The sequence below is a fragment of the Grammomys surdaster genome, unplaced genomic scaffold (genome assembly GCF_004785775.1).
Source record: "Grammomys surdaster isolate TR1022 unplaced genomic scaffold, NIH_TR_1.0 170, whole genome shotgun sequence".
NCBI lineage: Eukaryota > Metazoa > Chordata > Mammalia > Rodentia > Muridae > Grammomys > Grammomys surdaster.
In genome coordinates, this window is record NW_021604618.1 from 14,944,399 (window position 1) to 14,964,643 (window position 20,245).

At 36.1% G+C, this 20,245-nt stretch overlaps 2 protein-coding genes across 2 annotated transcripts; both read left to right on the plus strand.

Moving 5' to 3' along the window:
• Positions 1-5,900: 5,900 nt before the first annotated feature.
• Positions 5,901-6,842, plus strand: LOC114620892 (olfactory receptor 4F21-like). The gene has a single exon (XM_028767063.1). It carries the CDS (start codon positions 5,901-5,903, stop codon positions 6,840-6,842), a length of 942 nt encoding a protein of 313 aa, XP_028622896.1.
• Positions 6,843-16,574: 9,732 nt separating this feature from the next.
• Positions 16,575-17,492, plus strand: LOC114620901 (olfactory receptor 4K3-like). Its single transcript, XM_028767074.1, has one exon. It carries the CDS (start codon positions 16,575-16,577, stop codon positions 17,490-17,492), a length of 918 nt encoding a protein of 305 aa, XP_028622907.1.
• The last annotated feature ends 2,753 nt before the right edge of the window (positions 17,493-20,245 follow it).

The window sequence follows — 20,245 nt, forward strand, 5'->3', positions numbered from 1 at the left end:
TGCTCCCTTAATTAGCCTCACCCCTTATTTCTTTCCTGTTTATTTTTCCATCTTCTTTCCATTTATTCATTTTAGTTCATGAATTACTTTTATTCTGCCAAATATCTTTAATGTTAACTCTTTTACATTATGGACATCTAACATTATTGTCTTTGTTAAAATGTTACTTGAAGTGGTTTAAATCTTTACTCTCTGAAAATTAAGATAATGAAGGAAGACCTAGTGTGTCCTGGTATGACATCCTACTCAATGTATGACATACAGTTTTATCCAGTTCTGGACTTGAGAACCTAAAGCTGTACACATTCTAGGTCTGTTTCTTAATTAGGACTAAAGTTACCTACTGGACAGCACTTCTTTATGCTTGCTGGAGTGTAGAATATCTAATGATTTTATTTCAACTTGCTTTGTTCTCAAAGTAAATATGAGGTAGTAACTCATTATAACTGTCTGTGCAGATGAGAATACAGGTGTCAGTAACCTACTGTAGACACAGCAAGTATGTGAAGATGTATGATGTAGACTAGCCTGTGATGGAAATTGCTCATGTGAAATTTTTCCAGTGCTAATTTTCATATAATTTGTTTTAAGTTATAAGCAATAATTCTTCTTAGTATATCAAGTCAATTATGATAAAGAGATAAGATATAATTAGAGTTATCTATATTCCCTAAATTGGTAAAAATTTTAGATAAATCATAAATATATATTTGGGCACAATATAGTTGCCCTACCAGAATAAAATATGAGGTTTCCTTCCAAACTCTACAATGAGACATTTTTCTGTAATTATAATGGATTTTACAATGTATAAACCTATTTCTATAATAAATATCTATTCAATCTTCTCATATTCTTGAATATTTAGTGTATTTCCATTTAGCTTATATTTTCAGAAATAAATAGTAATGTAAAATAAAGTAAAAATAGTCAGTTCTAATATCTGCAATCTAATTTCCTTTAAATATAGATACACAAAAAAATGGTAAGGTCAGAGTTTCAAAAGTTTGTTTTTCAGCGACTCACTCCCTTTGCCTTGTGGATCCACTTTGACTCACATTCCCATCACTGAGGCTGAAAATTAGTTCAGCCACACAACAGCCACAGGGTTATCATACTCCCAGGAATTATCATAAAAAAAAGCTGGAACTGGTTTCTAAAACTTCTGACTAAACAAAAAATATATATCTTAACCTAAAGTTTAAAACTAATTTCTGAAGCTGAAGAGATGACTCAGTGGTTATGAATAATACTGCTCTTGAAGAGGACCCTCCTGGCTTCTATCCACTCTGGATACAAGTAGCATATACACACTCAAACAAACACAGACATACACATACACACATAATTCTTAATATTAACATATGTCTATTTTGGAAAATATTACAATCTAGAGACTTCTAATCATCCAGAGATATTTTGTTATAAGACATCTGATAATATCCTCAGAATTCCACTGTCTCATAATTGACCTTCATTTAATAACAACCTGTGAGAGCTATGATTTTTATTATTCATTCAAATTCCAAAATATCTGTAGTAAATCACAACATATTTAAATAATCTCACAGCTATCTAACTCTTAATGTGCTTATTCCATTTTTTATTTTAATTTTGGTTTAATTTATCAGTTTAATTTCAAGATCCCTGTTTCTCAAATGAAAATTGAATCTTATGGTAAGATCACAAAAGGCCCCAAAGCAAAGCAAACAAACTTACCCATGTAAGTGGTCCCATAGATTACTTCTGAGGTAATTCTTATTTTATGACTTTTATTCATTTTACTCATTAGCTAGGTTAGACTTTGTATTGTATTTAGTTTTTAAATATGATTCAGAAGTTCAAATTTTTCAAGTGAATGCATAAATTGTCATTCATTTTTAATAAATGTTATCCTTTTATTGTATTTTAATTATGTTGTGTGCATTTAAGTGAAAATGATAGGTTGAATATTTTCCTTTACTTGACTTTAATTTCTTGAGGCAAATCATTCTGTGATCTTCAAATGATTCTTTCTTTGCTTCTTCCAATTATTGATGAACTAAATTATTTTTATTTATCAAATATTATTAGATAATAGTGCTCACAGTTTCTTCCTTTTATTAATCATTATTATTTTATCTGTAATCCTAAATTATTGAATTAATTAAAATAATCAATAATCCTGTTATAATATTTCATAAATAATATCTTGATTTTTATGGTAGCAATCGCTTAGCAAATTAACTCAATAGTGAGTTCATAGCTGAGCAGGGTGCAGCCAATGTGGAATCCTTCCCTAACTTCTACAAGGCATTATGTTCAATTTGAAGTCTGTAATAATTATTATATTAGTGAATGTGTTGATTTATTACTTAACAAAATTTATAATAATTTATAAATAATATCTGAAATCACATTGTGCTAATGTCTCTTCAGGGTCATATGTAATACACTCTGGGCCTTGATTCATCAAGCACTTTCAGCAGTGCTACTTGATGTTAATTGGAAACACATTACAATTAACCAGAACATGGGGAAAACAATGTAATCATTCCTTGAATTCAATATGGAAAACTGTGAAGAAAGGAAACCGAAAGCAGCAACAGCAGGTACAAAAAGTAAACAATTGAAATTGCTTGAAAGTAAAACCTGTAATTCTGGAAGTAGATGTCATGAGCCAAAATCTGTGGTATGTCCCTTTTGTGTGTCCCTGAGTATAATAAAGATAATAACAGGTTTCGGTAAACTATGTGATTATGAACTCAGATTTTACAGATCAACTGAAAACTCAAGAAAAATTTACTCACGAGTATGCTATATTTATCTCCGGACATTTTACTTGTGGATCAAAAATAAAGCTACAGGCAAATAATTTAGTAGGTAGAAACTATTTTAACTGAGTATCATGATGCTAAGAAAAATAAAGAGAAGAGGTCTAGTGCAAGTAAGTCATGCAAAATATTAAGGGTTAGCATATAAGAAACCATCACTATATAAAAATAAAAGCTATGAAAAATTTGCAGACAATTTTGGAGAAAATTGACCAAGAAAAGGCTAGAATGCATTTAGCTGCAATCTACAGAAAACCTAGTTTGTAACAAATCCTAAAAAGCCAAGTTTACTTTTGTCACATCACTAGAAGAAATCATGAGAAAGAATTGCTGGCTTTGATAAAGTTGTTCAGCTTGCACAGAATGCTGAGCCTGTAGACAGTTCCACTGTGTTGCAGGTGAGACATGGGCTTTAGGAAATCATAGCTGTTGCTATCTTAGGAATAGCAGTAGCATTAACTACGCAAATGAAAGTAATACTTTTGCAACATGAAAGTTGTTTTTCTCATTGAGAGGAAATGAATTTTAGGACAGATACTAATTCAGCATCACATGTCCAATTTACAACGAAAAATAAAAATATTAGTACATGTACCCCTTACCCCAAAAAGACCTTATGTTCCTGATTTGAGATAAAGCTTCAGTCTGATAGAAAAAAAAAATGCTTATAAGAACTTCTTGCAGCCAAGGATTCAAAGTCTGGGAAGTACATAAAAACAAATTAAGAAAATCAGAGCATAATTCTGTATAGAACTACAGTAAAAACAATAAGTAAAAACCAATTGTTATAGAAAATATACGGAATACAGTTTTTCTCAAGAAGCAAGCTGCCTATGACAATTGGGTTGGTAGAACTTACTGAATAAACAGTGAGATTGGTAAGAAATGACAGTGAGAGAATAATCACTGGGGAAAACAGTTCAGAGATTTTATCTTATGAGTTTATACTACATATTGTACATAAAAGTTTGAGGGTGTTTGAGTGTTTGGGTAACCTGGGGTGTATTTTAAACTGCCAATCAAAATAGAATAATTAAGGATTATATATCCCGAATTTCTAAACGTAACTCCTGAACTTAACCCTTTGTCAATCTGTAAGTTTGGAGATGTTTTATTATATATTAGGCCTAGATCAAGAATATGGAATATAGACAGAATTTTACATCAGTGTAAGTTAACTGGCTTGTTAAAAATCTCTATACAAAAGAAATACATAATAAATGTTATAAATTGATATATAATTTTAAAAATAATAACATGTTTACTTTTACAGCCACTGAACATTGATATCTAAGCAGGACCACGTTAAGAGTTTCATGAGCTAAATTTTTAAAAAAAGTATCATTAGGTAGTAGTGGTACGTGTCTTTTATCTCAGCACTCAGGAGACAGAGGCAGGAGGAGCTCTGTGAGGCCAGCCTAGTCTACAAAGAGAGTTCAGGACAGCCAGAGCTACTACACAATAATAATCCCGTCTTGGAAAGAAACCACATTTTTGAGTAGGTAAGTTCCATGATAATTTTTTTTTTTTTTAGAAAAAGGAAAATACACATTAATTACATGAAGTATGAAGATACTACAATAAAATGGTAACACAATTTGTAGGATTGGTAGAGTTGTATCTTTGAATCGGATTCCAAAAGTGCATGTCAGTGAAAGCAAAAATGCAAAAGAGAAGTGAACTAACAGAGAAAAATATTCACTATTGAGGATGGAGAGACGATTCATTGGATAAGACCACCCGCTGCTGTTACAGCAGTCCCAACTTCAGGTGCCAGCATGCATGAGGTTGCTCACAGTCATCTGTAGAAACTTTAATCCCAGTGCATTCAAAGCCCTCTTCTGAATACACTTGGCTAACATATAAATGTGAAGAAAAAAACACTCATATACATTAAAAATGAAATAAATATTTAAAATTCTGTATTCAATATCATATACTATGAGAGAAACATAGCTTAAATCTACAATGAAATTACAACATCATCCATTAGAAGAGCTATTTATCAAATTCAAAAAGTAACAAATATTTATTAAGAGTAGGGTAAAAGTCCAATTTTATGCATTGTTGGTGAGAATGTTAATATTGCGGTTGTGTTGAATCATAGATGTCCTGAGAACGTTATAAAAAAAAAGAATTTGCCTATATTTATCCTCTATTTTCCTTGGGTTGTATCTTAAGAAAACAAATTCAGGGTATGTAAGAAATACATGTTTGCTTATATTTATAACTGCTATTTATAGTATCTTACATGTGGAATGAATCAACACAAAATTAAATATTAGTCATACAAAGAAATGAGTTGTATCATTTTACAGCATAATGGATAAAAGTACAAAACACTGTGTTAAAGAATATGTCAGAGACAGAAAACATGTTCAACTTCCCATTGTGGGTGTAGAATGCTAAAAACTCAATATGACTTTAGAATAGTGATCAACAGTGGTTGCAAGCAGAGAAGTGGGAGTTTAGAAAAGGCTTCTTTAGATCTCTGCACACCACCTGCATGTGCTCAAAAACCAATGTACCCAGGAATGAATACAACTAATGCATGTCTACCAACATATTTGAGTAATTTTACAAAAACGCTACTAATGAAGTATTTACTGATGAAATGTGTTTAAAAATAATGAGCATTAACCTCCATTTCTCTAGTGAAATAATAATTTCATGAATAATACATTCAAGAAAGAATAATTTTAAAAGCATTCCAAAAGCATACTGTATGAATATTTTCTATCACCTGAACTGATAAGACATTGAACACATTTAGGAAAGAGTTCAGAGAAAACATTCAGAAATACTGAAAGGCATATCTACTACAACAAACTATCTGGTCACAGAATATAAAGAAGGATCTCCATTTGCCCCTCTCCACCATATTTCTATTCGTGTTTCTTTAGAGTTATAATATTCATTAATTTAATATTTTTAATTTACTTTTCTTTTGCTAGCCAACTCAAAGAAGGTTTTTCTCTTGATTTTTAAATTAAGAAAACAAAGGCGCTCCACATTGTAAAATGTCCTTTAACACCATTGGCTACAACTTTTCATTATTTACTCACATCAAATGAATTGAAACTGCTCATGCCGATGGATCAACTAAATGACTCCAGAGTTTCTGAGTTTGTGCTTCTAGGACTCTCTAGTTCTTGGGAGACTAAAGTTTTTCTCATGGTAATATTCTCTATGCTCTACATTGGAATCATTTTGGGAAATCTCTTCATTGTCATTTTAGTAATTGCTGACTCTCACTTACATTCACCCATGTACTTCCTGTTGGCCAACCTATCATTGAATGATGTGTGGGTTTCCTCCACCACAGTGCCCAAGATGATCTCAGATCTTCTGAAAGAACACAAAGTAATTTCTTTCCACAACTGCATGGCTCAGATCTGTTTTATCCACGTTATGGGAGGAGTGGAGATGGTGCTGCTCATAGCCATGGCCTTTGACAGGTACACAGCCATCTGTAAGCCTCTGCACTACTTGAGCATCATGAGCCCTAGAATATGCATTTCATTTGTAATTGCTGGCTGGGTCACTGGAGTGGTCCATGCCTTGTCACAGTTCTCTTTTGTTGTAGACCTGCCATTTTGTGGCCCTAACAAAGTGGACAGCTTTTACTGTGACTTCCCAAGAATCATACAACTCGCGTGCACTGATGGAGACAAGTTTGAGTTTGTTGTTGCTGCCAACAGTGGCTTCATGAGCATGGTGACCTTCTTCTTGCTTCTCCTCTCCTATGTCTTCATTTTGGTCACCGTCTGGCAAAGGTCTTCAGGGGACTTGTCAAAGGCACTTGTCACTCTGTCAGCTCACATCACAGTGGTTGTTCTGTTTTTTACACCATGCATGTTTCTCTACGTGTGGCCTTTCCCCACGTCATCGATTGACAAATACCTGTTCATTGCTGACTTTGCTATAACCCCTGCACTGAATCCTGTCATCTATACTTTAAGAAACAAAGATATAAGAATAGCAATTCGAAGAGTCTACAAAAGGACTAACTGTAGCCGATTTTGCTGACTATGTTTTGTGTAGGAGTTCTAAAAGTATACATCCAACTGTATATTAGAAGGTTCCACTGAGCCACATGCTACTTAACTTTGCCAACTGCACATGTCACCTACCTCACAACCTATATGCTTTCCAACAAACTATTTTTTTTTATTGGATGATATATTTACATTTCCTATGTTGTCCCCTTACCCCATCCCCCACCACCCCCTTGGAAACCCCAATCCCCTTGCCCCTCCTCCTTCTTCTCTGTGGATGTAACCTCTATCTACTCCCCCCCACTCCCACCTCCCCACCCTCAAAATTCCCACCCCCTGGGGCATCTAGCCTTCATGAGGTCAAGGTTCTCTTCTTCTACCTATGCCCAGCAGGGCCCTGCACTTTTACATATTCAGCTGAAGCCCTGGATCCCCCCCCTAAGTGCTCCCAGGCTGGTGGTTTAGACCCTGGGAGCTGTGGTTGGTTGGTATTGTTGCTCTCCTAATGGTGACGCAAATCCTTTCAGCTCCTTCAGTCTTCACTCTAACTCCTCTATTGAGAACCCCATGATCAGTTCAATGGCTAGTTGTGAGCATCTGCCTCTGAATATGTCTGACTCTTGAAGGCCTCTGAGGAGATATCCATATCAGGCTCTTATCAGCATGCACTTCCTGTCTTCCACATCAGCATCTACCTTTGGTGATTGCACATGGGATAGATACTCAGGTGGGGTGGTCTTGAGACGGCCCCTCCTTCAGTTTCTGTCCCTCACTTTGTCTCCATATTTGCTCCCTTGAGTATTTTGTTGCTCCTTCTAAGAAGGACCGAATCACCCTCACTTGGTCTTCCATACTCAGGTGGAGTGGTCTTGAGACCGCCCCTCCTTCAGTTTCTGTCCCTCACTTTGTCTCCATATTTGCTCCCTTGAGTATTTTGTTGCTCCTTCTAAGAAGGACCGAATCACCCTCACTTGGTCTTCCTTCTTTATGGGCTTCATGTGGCCTGTGAGTTGCATCTTGGGCATTTCAAGGTTCTAGGCTAATATCCAATAATCAGTGAGTGAATACCATGTGTGTTCTTTTGTGATTGGCTTACCTCACTCAGGATGATAATTTCTAGTTCCATCCATTTACCTAGGAACCTCTCGAATTCATTGTTTTTAATAGCTGAGTAATACTCCATTGTGTAAATATACCACATTTTTTGAATCCATTCCTCAGTTGAAGGACATCTGGGTTCTTTCCAGCTCCTGGCTATTATAAATAAGGCTGCTATGAACATAGTTGAGCATATGTCCTTATTATATGTTCGAGCATCTTCTGGGTATATGCCTAGGAGTGGTATAGCTGGATCCTCAGGTAATGCTATGTCCAATTTTCTGAGGAACCGCCAGACTGATTTCCAAAGTGGTTGCACCATCTTGCAGATAAAGGACCTCCACATAAAACCAGATACACTGAAACTAATAGAAGAGAAGGTGGGGAAAAGCCTCGAATACCTGGGCACAGGGGAAAAGTTCCTGAACAGAACTCCAATGGCATATGCTCTAAGATCGAGAATTGACAAATGGGACTTCATAAAATTGCAAAGTTTCTGTAAGGCAAAGGACACTGTCAATAGGACAAAACGACAACCAACAAATTGGGAAAAGATCTTTACCAATCCTTCATCTGATAGAGGGCTAATATCCAATATATACAAAGAACTCAAGAAATTAGACTCCAGACAACCAAATTACCCTATTAAAAAATGGGGTATAGAGCTTAACAAAGAATTTTCAACGGAAGAAACTCGAATGGCCGAGAAGCATCTAAAGAAATGTTCAGCATCCTTAGTCGTCAGGGAAATGCAAATCAAAACAACCCTGAGATTCCATCTCACACCAGTCAGAATGGCTAAGATTAAAAACTCAGGTGATAGTAGATGCTGGCGAGGGTGTGGAGAAAGAGGAACACTCCAACAAACTATTAATGCCTTTATTTTGTTCCCTTGAGAAAGTAGAAAAAACAAGTATGTAATTCTTAAAAGGAAAAAAAAAACACTATGGAAGAATAAATGTGTTTTCTATTTTAAATTGGTGATAATTTGTACACAGTAAATGACATAATGTCAGGCTTTCATGTTCAGAAATGAACTCCATATTTGTTTGGGTGAATAAATGAATCATCACAATAAATAAAATTGTTCTATATCTAGCACTAGTAGCTTCAATTATTTAGATTGTGTTCCCTCATAAGAACACAAACACAAATTTGAATATGAATAACTTATTCAGAGGAGAAGTTTCTGAGTCATCATTAAAAAGTGATATATCACTAGTTTCTACTGGCTTTACCCTACAGGTGGTTATATAAATGCTGCAATTTAGAATCATTTCAAGTGTAAGATAAGGTATCCAGAGTGGCTCTTCATTTTGAAATCTCATATTACTTTCTTGCCATGCCTAACTTATCTCCTAGAAAATGTGTGCTTTAGAAATACTAGAAAAGCAGTCAAGCAGATCTGATGATAACTACATTAAAATAAGCTAACCACCAAGTAAATTTAAGATCATCATCTAAAGTCTGTGTAACTTATAGAACTACAAGTTTTACTACTTTAATTACATGACACAAACTGATACATGAGCATGAATAATTCTATCATCATCAAAACATCCAATTCTCTACTTCATGTGAGTCCCTAGAAACTATAAACTGACGGTGATCTTCCATTCATGAACACAGCCAAGCAAATAAATGGCCAGCATAGTATTCTAAATACAATAGTTAGATACCATCCCCTATAAACACAAGTAAACTAACTATGGTGGGCCAAGTATTGACATCTAAGCTTGAAAGTAAAACTTGAGAGAGCATCAAAATAAAGTATGAATACACATATAACAAATAATATGATTCATGGAATATAAGGAGGCACTAGGGAAAAGGTACTGAGATAGAGCTTCATGGTTGAAAGGATAAAAAAGTAATTTACACCACAGACAGTAGAATAGGGAGGAAGGAAGGAAGTCTTTCATCTTCCTGGCTAAAGCAGTGTATCCATTCTTCTTTTCTTCATTTATTGAATTTTGTATACAATATATTCTGATTATGTTTTCCCCTCCCTCTATTTTCCCAGTTCCTCTCCACCTCCCCTCCTATCCAGATCCATCCATTTGTGTCTCTCATTAGAAGACAAACAGGGTGCTAAGGGATAATAATAAAATAAAATAAGATAAAGAAAAAATTTACAAATTAGAGTAGATCAAGACAGAAAGAAGACATAAAAAACAGATATAAATGCAAAGAACAACAAGGATTCCTATAAAAGCACAGAACTAGAAGTCATGGTATATACATGACTTCTACCCTTAAAAGTAGTAATTTCCCAGGGACCCTCCCTTAGAAAAGATTAAGTTTTTTATTTATAAGTTGTTGCCAATTGGAAATAGTTTCTGGGTTAGTAACTGTAGGTTGTGTCTGCTTGTAGACCCAGTGCATACTACAGATTTCTGGAGTGGAAGAAACAGTACGAGCCATAAAATAGTACTCTTATTTAATATGTGATCTATGCATTGTGCCTACAGTCTGTCTATTCTAACATCTGGGAGCTTTCATTTCCAGGTTTCAAATATGCCACCTGCCAGTTTGACTGTGTTTTGAAGTATCACCATTCTTTCCCCAGAAAAAAGAAATAGACATGCGTGTGTTAAAGATTCTATAAGGCTTCAGAGATGACACAGTTGTTAAAAGAAATTCTCAGTACTCAAAACCCACATTGAGTGGATGCCAGCTAGTCATCCTGTATGCACAAACACACACACACACACACACACACACAGACAGACAGACACACACACACATTAAAATCAAATAAATCTGAAACACCTATTTTACATAGATGATTGTCTTATTAGAATGTCTGTGAGTTTGTAAAAATAGAATGTTAGCAGTCCTTACTCAAATATCATTGTGCTGTCTTTGACCACCTCAGTTTTTGACCTAAAATCCAGCCATGTGAGTATTAGGCAAGTGTTTTGTGAAGTGCACAAAAGGACCCTTAGCTTTCACTAACACAAATAGAAAAATACTTATCACCAGATAACATATTAGCCAAAGTAGAGGTAAAACCTATCTGATGTTCCCACTAATGTGTTTTCCTTATCCCTTGATTAAATGCCTCTCTTTTCTTCTATCATTATAAACACTTAGTGCAAATGTTATAACATTTGATCACGGTTTTAGCAACAAGAAGCTATGGTCCTGGGCCATGGTCACTCATGTTTGTATTTAGAATAAACCACTTCTTCCTGACATGAAGATAGAGATGTGTTTTGGGGTATAAACACTACATACATTTTTTCTTTTTATTGGATATTTTATGTATTTTCATTTCAAATGTTATCCCCTTTCCAGGTTTCCCCATCCAGAACCTCCCCATCCTGGAATTAGATATCACATTTAAGACACTTTCACAACAGTATGATAAATGTCCTTAGAAAACCTTCCACAAGTTGATATGGGATATTCATCTCATATTTAAACATCATTCTTTAAAATACCAATAAAAACAAATATGTAGTAAACTACCCAAATAAAAGAAATGTGTATGTATGACAAGCAAAGGAGGGTTTACACTGTTTTATTCCCAACAACTGTAAATTAGATGCAACCTTAATGTACTGAACTGATAAATAGATAAACAGCCATGCATAACATGGAATAAACTTAGAACAATGAAATTGTTAAAACAATGGCACTGATTGATCTGAAGTGCAGAGAAAAGAAACTTCTGATCAAAAGCAAACACACTATGTGACTATGTAAATGTCAACCAAAGCTGTGATGCCATAGCACCTTATAACATCTCAAATATTTATTATCAAAAAGATATATATCATTTATTGTACAATATAGAAAAAGAATTCTTAAATTATTGATAGGAATACAAACTTGTAAAACCAGTGTAGACGATAATGTGGAAGTTTCTTCAACATTATAATAAGTACTACTAGTACTGGGGAAATGGCAGAGCAGATAAAGTGCTTGCTACATATGAGTGAAGACCAATTCCCAAACTCACATAAAATTCAGATGGGACAGTTCATGCAGCAAGTGGAGAGATTGAATCCCCAGAGCAAGATGTACAGTCAGAGCTGTAATGGTAAGCTCCAGGTTCAGCAAGAGATTCTGCCTCAATCTCTAAGACAGAAAATGGTTAAATTCATACCTGCACAGTGGTACTCATACATAACTGTGCACCCGCACGTATACCTGTGCCCACACATATGAAAACATATATACATACACACACGCCATAGATAGGGATATGCAAAACTATAATTACTATATGACTCAGAAATCATCTGTTAAATAAACATTAAAAAATGAAATATATATCTAGCAGATGTATAATCTCACATTTATTGAGATAAGATTCGCAATGGTTGTGTCATGGAATCAACCTCTATGCCGTATGTTTTCGTATGTGTGGGCACAGGTATACGTGTGGGCAAAGAGGATGCTCAGGACGTAGGAGGTGGGAGGACCCTTCAGAATGTTCCAGAGTCCTTAGAGGTGAGAGACACTCGGGACTCAATAGGAGGGACCTTAGATGCAATGCCCTGCAGTAGGGAAAGGAAACTTGTAGAGTATACCTCCAACATAACGACAGGACATCAAGTGAGGGATGGGGTTGCTATCATACAGTCAAAAACTGACTTATAACTGGTCTGTCTGAAAGAACTGCACGGACCAAAATGGAGAAAATCCTGAAGAAAAGAAAGACCAGTGACAGACCCAAGGTGGGATCCAGCTGGGGGTGTGGAGGCCCCAAGGCCTGGCACTACTACTGAGGCTACGGAATGCTCACAAAAAGGGACCTATCATGACTGTCCTCCAAAAGGCCCAACAAGCAACTGAAACAGTCAGATGCAGATTTTTACAACCAATCAATGGACAGAAGCTGGTGACCTCTGTAGTTCAATTAGGGAAAAGCTGAAAGAAGCTGAGGAGGAGGGCAACCCTATAGGAGGACCAGCTATCTCAATAAACCTGGACCTCTGAGATCTCTCAGTCACTGGACCACCAATCAGGCAGCATACACCAGCTGGTATAAGACCCTCAACACATATACAGCAGAGGACTGCTGGGTCTGGGTTCAGTCAGAGAAGATGCACCTAACCCTCAAGAGACTGTAGGCCCCAGGAAGTGGGAAAATCTGGTGGGGGTTGGAATCTTCATGGAGACAGGGGCGGGTGTCAAAGGATGTGAACAGTCAGAGGGTGGACCAGGAGGGGGATAAAGTCTTTTAAAAAAAATCATTCCATTCGTTTCTTAAATGATATCCCAATTCCCAGTTACCCCCTCTACCAATCCCCTATATCCCAATTCCTGATTACCACTCAACCACCCTCTCATCCCACATTTGAAAAAAATATATAAGGCATGTTCTCACTTATATGCAAAGGCTTTAAAAGTTAAATTAATGAGAAAGTAGTAAGTGATCATCAATAGTAGATCAGAGAGCAAATAGAAGATATATAATTCCACCTTCAAATATGGCTAATAATTCCAGAAAAATAGACACTGAATTAAAATTAAAGTTAATAGAAAGGCATTAAATGATGAGAAGTTTAAGAGATTTTTGAATGTTTTAATGCCCACATAGTGTCTATGTAGAACAGTCAGAGGGTGGACCAGGAGGGGATAAAGTCTTTTTTTTAAAATCATTCCATTCATTTACATCTTAAATGATACCCCAATTCCCAGTTACCCCCTCCACCAATCCCCCATGCCATGATATTCCACTCACTAATACGATATTTTACTCTGTGTATGTATATCAAAATATAATAATGATCACCTTAAGTATGTGCAGTAATAGATTAAAAAATAAAAGCAATATTATACAAACTAAAATAAGATTGTTTGCCTGACTTATAGGTATGGCATGAGTTGACCTTAAGTATCACAAGAGTGTCTGGGAGAAAATAAATGGCTTTGTTGTCATTTTCAGATGACATGAGAGTTGTCTAAATGTACATGCACAACCATAAAACTACAAACAAGATGATTTTTCTTTTTCAAAAATTATTATGTTTGTGTACATGAACGTAGGCATATGTATATATGTTTATATGTATTCATGCAAAGGCACATGTGTGAAGACTAGCAGACTACTTGAAGGAGTCAGTACTTCCCCTCCACCATACAGGACCCAGTTAAGCCTCAATTTATCCGGCTTGGCAGCAAGTGATGTTATACGTCTCACTGCCCCATATTATTCATCATATAAACTGTACATAGCTATAACACATACAGAAATGTCAACTAAATTGAAGAGAGACAGAGGAACAGAGAGAGACAGAGAAAGACAGAGGGAGGCAGAGACAGAGGCTTCTATTTTCTAAAACATCCCCCTTTTTCCAATTCCTATTTTGCCATAGAAATGGTGCCAGTATAGAAGTGTGCTACCACATCAGGCTTTATGTATGATCTGGAATGTGAATTCAGCTTCTCAAGGTTGAGTAGCAAGTACTTTATCCCTTGTACCATCTACCCATTGGCACTATGCTATAAAAGAGGTCTATTTTAATTAATTCATGTAAAATTAAATCTTTAATAAATACATCTTTACTGTCTTTCTTCTCTTGTCCCTAGAGACTATTACTGTATTCTCTACTTCTGAGATTCTTTGATTTAACTTCCTCACATAAGTAGAAGCTATACACCATTTATTCTTCTGTGACAGAATTTTCTTAAGATTCATCCACATATCATAAATAGCAGCATTGTGTTCATTATTTTGATAGTAGCAGTAGTAATAGTAGCAGTAATGCAATAATATCTTGTAATGCATATATGTATGTGTGCATGTTGTACATGTGTTTCTTTGTATATAAGTATGTTGTATATATCTACATATATATGTATATACATGATATACATATGTCAATTTCTTTATAGGTCCCTCTGCTATAGATACTTCAGCAGATAATATATTCTGCAAGTAATACATCAAAGAACATGGGTATGCAGCATTCATTCAAGTATTGTTTTCATTTCAGATGTATCTCAAGTAATAGGGTGGTAAACTTAAAGTAGTTTGATTTTTAATTTTTTGAAAAATCTTTCATCACTTTTAGGTACTATACCACTGTACATACAAACAATAATATTCAAGAGTTCTGCTTCTCTACACTTAAGCCAACATATATCATATTTTGTTTAAACTTTCTTATCTTGCATTTTACTATTTAATAAGAATCTAGTTTTCAAAATGATAGAGTAATGAGAGATGTCTCCAGTTCAGGATCCCCAAGGATTTGATTTCATTTAATGTGCAGAACAGGAAAATTTCCCATGCAGCTTTGACTTTTGTCAGTATATATAAGCCACACTGAAGTAAAATACTTGATAACACTGGTAACAGCAGAAATGACATTATTATGGTGTGGAACAGTTTCAGATTAAAGGACCATTTGGAGGAATCATTATCAACTTGAAGGGACCTGGGTGAGGTTCTGTGCTGTAAGTACATCCTGAAGAGATTTTTATACCATCATTTTCTATCAAAAATACTCATTTAAAAGGTTGTTTTCTTTGATAACATCGCCTTTCTTTACCACCAGTGACACTCAGAGAGTCTTGCATCTGCATTTTTGATTATTTTCCAAAACATTATGTAAATTTACCTTTCCAAAATATCGTTGAGACTTCTGGAAATTTAAAAAAAGTTTTATTTGTTCACATAAAATGAATCCTTTCTGTAAAATGACATGTTACAAGTCTATCACCTGAAAACTTACTCTGCTGAAAGGCCATTTACTTTACTCTAAAATTATCTCATTATGTTTGGATTTTTGGGCACTTTACATTCTACAGACAATTCAGTAGAGAAGCAGGTAAAAGAAATGGGAAGAAGACAAGATTGTGTGGGATTTGAACAATAATAATTCACTGCAAATATACAAATTCAATATAAACTATCTTAAAATACCATTGTCATACAATGAGAGAGGGTATGAAGAACACAAAAAGGTAGAGAGATGGGGAATTTAGCATTCATTAATCAATTATTCAGAATAGTATATGAAACTTCACTATTTAGTATTGAAATTCTACTAATATATAAAAATAAGTCACATCCTTGAGGCCTAAGAAAATATGAATGATCAGAAAGACACTCGAATATATAAGTCAAAAAATTAAGGAAAGACATAATGCTAGCAATGTGGCTTTAGTACTTTTATCAATTTATTTGATAAACAATTTTTGCATAATTTCTTGTAGAACTGGGTTGATTCTGTCTGTTCATACACAGTCAATGATAAATTTGTGCTTGGGAATTACATTTTTTATGTTTGAAATATAGTAATAGATTGTCATTATGAGATTATGATGGTCAAGTAAAGAAGCTCTAACAGTTTCAAATGTTCATTGAAAAAAATTATTTCAAATTTCATTTCGAAAGAGCTCATTTTAAGATTGGAAAAGTTAAAAGATAATCTTTGCTACTAATATTTTAAACAATATACTCATTTTGATGCCTATAAATATTGCCTGTTAGATGTGCAAAGTTTTGGAACAATCATTCTACAATTTTTAGAAAATTTCCCTGATGAGACACAATATACAGATACTTACTTTAATACTTATTTAAAATTTGAGTGTCATATAATGCTAAGATCTCAACTCTAAACATGAAATTATTGTTTCTATTTCAGGAATTGTTAGTTCAGCTCTGTGTCTCTCAACCTATTAGAACACCTTGTAGTAAATGGAAGAAGCAAACAAGACTGTGGTGTCTGAGTTTATTTTTCAGGGACTTTGTGCTTCAAAGGAACTACAGATTTTCTTCCTACTTCCATTTTCTACCCTCTACCTGATGACTGTGTTAGGTAACCTCTTTGTTGTGATATTGATCATCATTGATCATCATCTCCATTCTCCCATGTACTTTCTGTTAGCTAATCTATCATTTATTGACTTCTGCCTTTCCTCAGTAACCACCCCAAAACTGATAACTGACCTCCTAAAAGATAATAAAACCATTTCCTTTGGGGGCTGCATGAGCCAGATCCTCTGTGTGCACTTCTTTGGAGGAGGTGAGATGGTACTTCTTGTAACAATGGCCTATGACAGATATGTGGCCATTTGCAGGCCACTCCACTACAGCAGTATCATGGACAGACAGAAATGCATCTGGCTTGTTCTGATATCATGGATCATTGGTTTTATACATGCCATGAGTCAACTTATCCTGATTTTGGAACTACCTTTCTGTGGACCTAGAGTGATAGACAGCTTTTTCTGTGATATTCCTTTGGTGATGAAATTAGCCTGCATGAATACTGACACTCTGGGAATAGTGATAAATGCTGACAGTGGTGTCTTAGCAACAACTTGTTTCATTCTTTTGCTGATCTCTTACACTTATATTTTACTAACTGTTCAGCTTCACTCTAAAGATGGCTCATCAAAGGCACTATCTACCTGTACTTCCCATGTTATAGTGGTTGTGCTGTTCTTTGGACCCTGCATTTTCATCTATTTGTGGCCGGTCAGCATCACTTGGGTGGACAAGTTCCTAGCTGTGTTTTATACAGTCATCACTCCTCTCCTGAATCCAGCTATCTATACACTGAGAAATAAAGATATTAAGAATTCCATAAAGAAGCTGAAAAATCACATGTGAATTTTAGGATAATATTTAGATTCTGTGAAAAATCATTGTGTCCGTATCAGTTTAGCTGTATTTTGACCTCAATACTAAACTGCATGTATGAAACATTTCTGTAAGTTATTTAGTTGCATAAATATACAGTTTATAAAAATAAATATTATAAAAATACTTTCAGAAGTTGAATACTTAGACTTTTTACCAATTGGAAAGAATAATAATTTTGCTTTATATACATAATTGTGTCTTAAGATTAGAAGATTGTGATAATGATATAAGGATAATAATCAATTAAATTTACTAAGCATTACCTGTGGTTACAACACTTGTGCAATTCTCTTTAACTAGATTATTATGTACAAAGTTCTCTTTGAATTACTTATCGATATTATAATTTTAATAAAATATATTGAGCAACAGCACAGGCTAGTGAGGATGTGGAACAACGTGAACACTTCCTTTCTTGGGGGGAATGCAAACTTGTACAACCATGTTGGAAATCAATTTGGCAATTTCTCAGAAAATTGATGCTAGTTCTACCTAAAGACCTAGCTATAACACTCCTGAGCATATATCCAAAATGTGCTCCATCATACATCAAGGATACTTGCTCAATTACATTCACAGAAGCTTTATTTGTAATAGCCAGAAGCCGGAGACAATGTCAAGGACCAGCCTCAGCTTAGTGAGGGGTTCTGAGAGGAGGGGTACCTGTGAGCAGTAAGAAGAACGACTCAAAGTCAAATCGTGGATCCAAGCTGAAAATCTGTGTTCTGCTTGATACAGTTTTTCCAGTCTACTTCTCTCTATGTTTTGCTTTTTCTCTGGGGATTTCTCTGGGTATATTCTGCTTGCTTGCTATGCTAAGAGATCACTCTATTCATGTCCTACTTGCTTATGTGTGTCAGCTTTCCAAGCAGTTCTTTCTTTTTTCACTAAAAAAATTCTCTGGATAGCTCATCTCCTTCAAAACACAGGTACAATATTTTATTTTACATATCAATCTAGTCATTTACTCCAGATTTCGTTCTGATTAGCCTATGAATCAGAAACCCAGGACCCCAACCAACCCTTTGATTCTTTTTTTTTTAATTTTTTTTTTTACTTTAAAATTTTTTATATTTATTTTTACTTTTTTTTGAACATGAAATGCTTTTTTATAGCATGTTTTACAAGGGGAGGGGGTAAGAGGAGCCAGGTGGTGGAAAAGTACAAAATCTTCTTGGCCTGTGCCTTGAAACATGTCATGGTCTATACGGTACACTGCCTTGAATTATGATCTACCTGCTGTTCTTCAGAAGATATGGTACACTGCTTGAGTTATGGTCTCCCTGCTATTCTTAAGAAGATATGGTACTCTGCTTTGAGTCTATCTGCAGTTGCTAAGCAGGATCTTGCAGTTGCCAAGCTTCAGAGGACATTGTGGAGTTGGGGAGAGGTAGGGGGTGAGGGTAAGGGCGAGGGTCCTGGCTTCTGGCATCTCCCCCTTCTCTGTTTAGTTAGAGAAGGCATCTTATGATCAATCCCAACTATGTGAATTTTGAATTTGGATGTCTAATTATGGGGGGTCTTAGACAAGTTCACAACCCCAAAACACTGATGTGAGATGAGTCACATCGATGGTCGAAGGCTTTAGGCTGTCGACGATGGGCAACGTCAAGGGACTCCGATGTGGGTGAAAGGAGGGTGAGAGCCCTGTCTTAGGCCATGTAGGCTGCACCCACTCCCAGCACCACGCACTCCTTTTCGGCTGCATTGGGTGGGCCCCTGGGAAGTGGACCTACAATAATCCCATCATTGGGCTAACTCACAGCCATCCTAGTCTCTTGGAAATGTTCAAGTTACCAACCATTTGTCAGTTTGGGGTGTAATATTGTCATAAAGGAAGGCTCCCCAATGTTAGTGGCCATATTAAGGGCAGCCTTGGTTTAGGAAAAAGCCAATTTTTGTTGTGGTGATCAAGAGGCCAAGCTCTCTAGCGAGAGAAACGAGGGCAAAGCCAGGCATACCAGGAACCCTTCTGGAGGGCATGGAAGTCTAGGGGTCGACCGTAGGGGGAGGCAGGGGAGCTGGCAGCTGTGTCAGTCTCCTGCGGAGTCACTTCTGGATCCTCTTCAATTTTCAGCTGATGGTAATGAACTTCAACCATCTTCTTGATGGCAGCATCAACCTGGTTCCGTGGACGACAGGTCGCGGGCTACGATCTCTGTCTCGCTCAATCTTGATGTTGTGCGCACATCCTCTCAATGAGGGTCCGTCCGAGGGGTCCGTGCCTCGAGCCCCACGTCTGGGTGCCACTTGACCCGACCGGCGGGCCCTAGTTATTCGTGGGGGCGAGGAGGACTGCAACCTGCTATTCTTCAGAAGATATGGTACACTGCTTTGAGTCTATCTGCAGTTGCCAAGCAGGATCTTGCAGTTGCCAAGCTTCAGGGGACCTTGTGAAGGTGAGAAAAGGTAGGGGGTGAGGGTAAGGGCGAGGATCCTGGCTTCTGGCCCATCTGGATTAGAACTTCTAACAGCAGGCATCACGGGTGATTCATTTTTACCTGGAAAGAAAAAAGAAGGGGATTTTCAGGGAGATTTCTCTTCCCTGGATGTAAATTTTTATTCATAGTATTTATGGTTGGGCCTGACTTTGTGAGGGTATCTATTTTTTTCACTAATATTTGTGGTAGCCGGTTAGCTGTGCCTTCTGTGGTATTGGACAGGCATATCAGTCCTCGGCTCCATAAGGGAACTGGGTCTGGGGCATTCCCTTTATGGGT

Coding starts and splice junctions, on each gene's coding strand:
- LOC114620892 (XM_028767063.1), top strand. CDS start 5,901: ATGCCGATGGATCAACTAAATGACTCCAGAGTTTCTGAGTTTGTGCTT.
- LOC114620901 (XM_028767074.1), top strand. CDS start 16,575: ATGGAAGAAGCAAACAAGACTGTGGTGTCTGAGTTTATTTTTCAGGGA.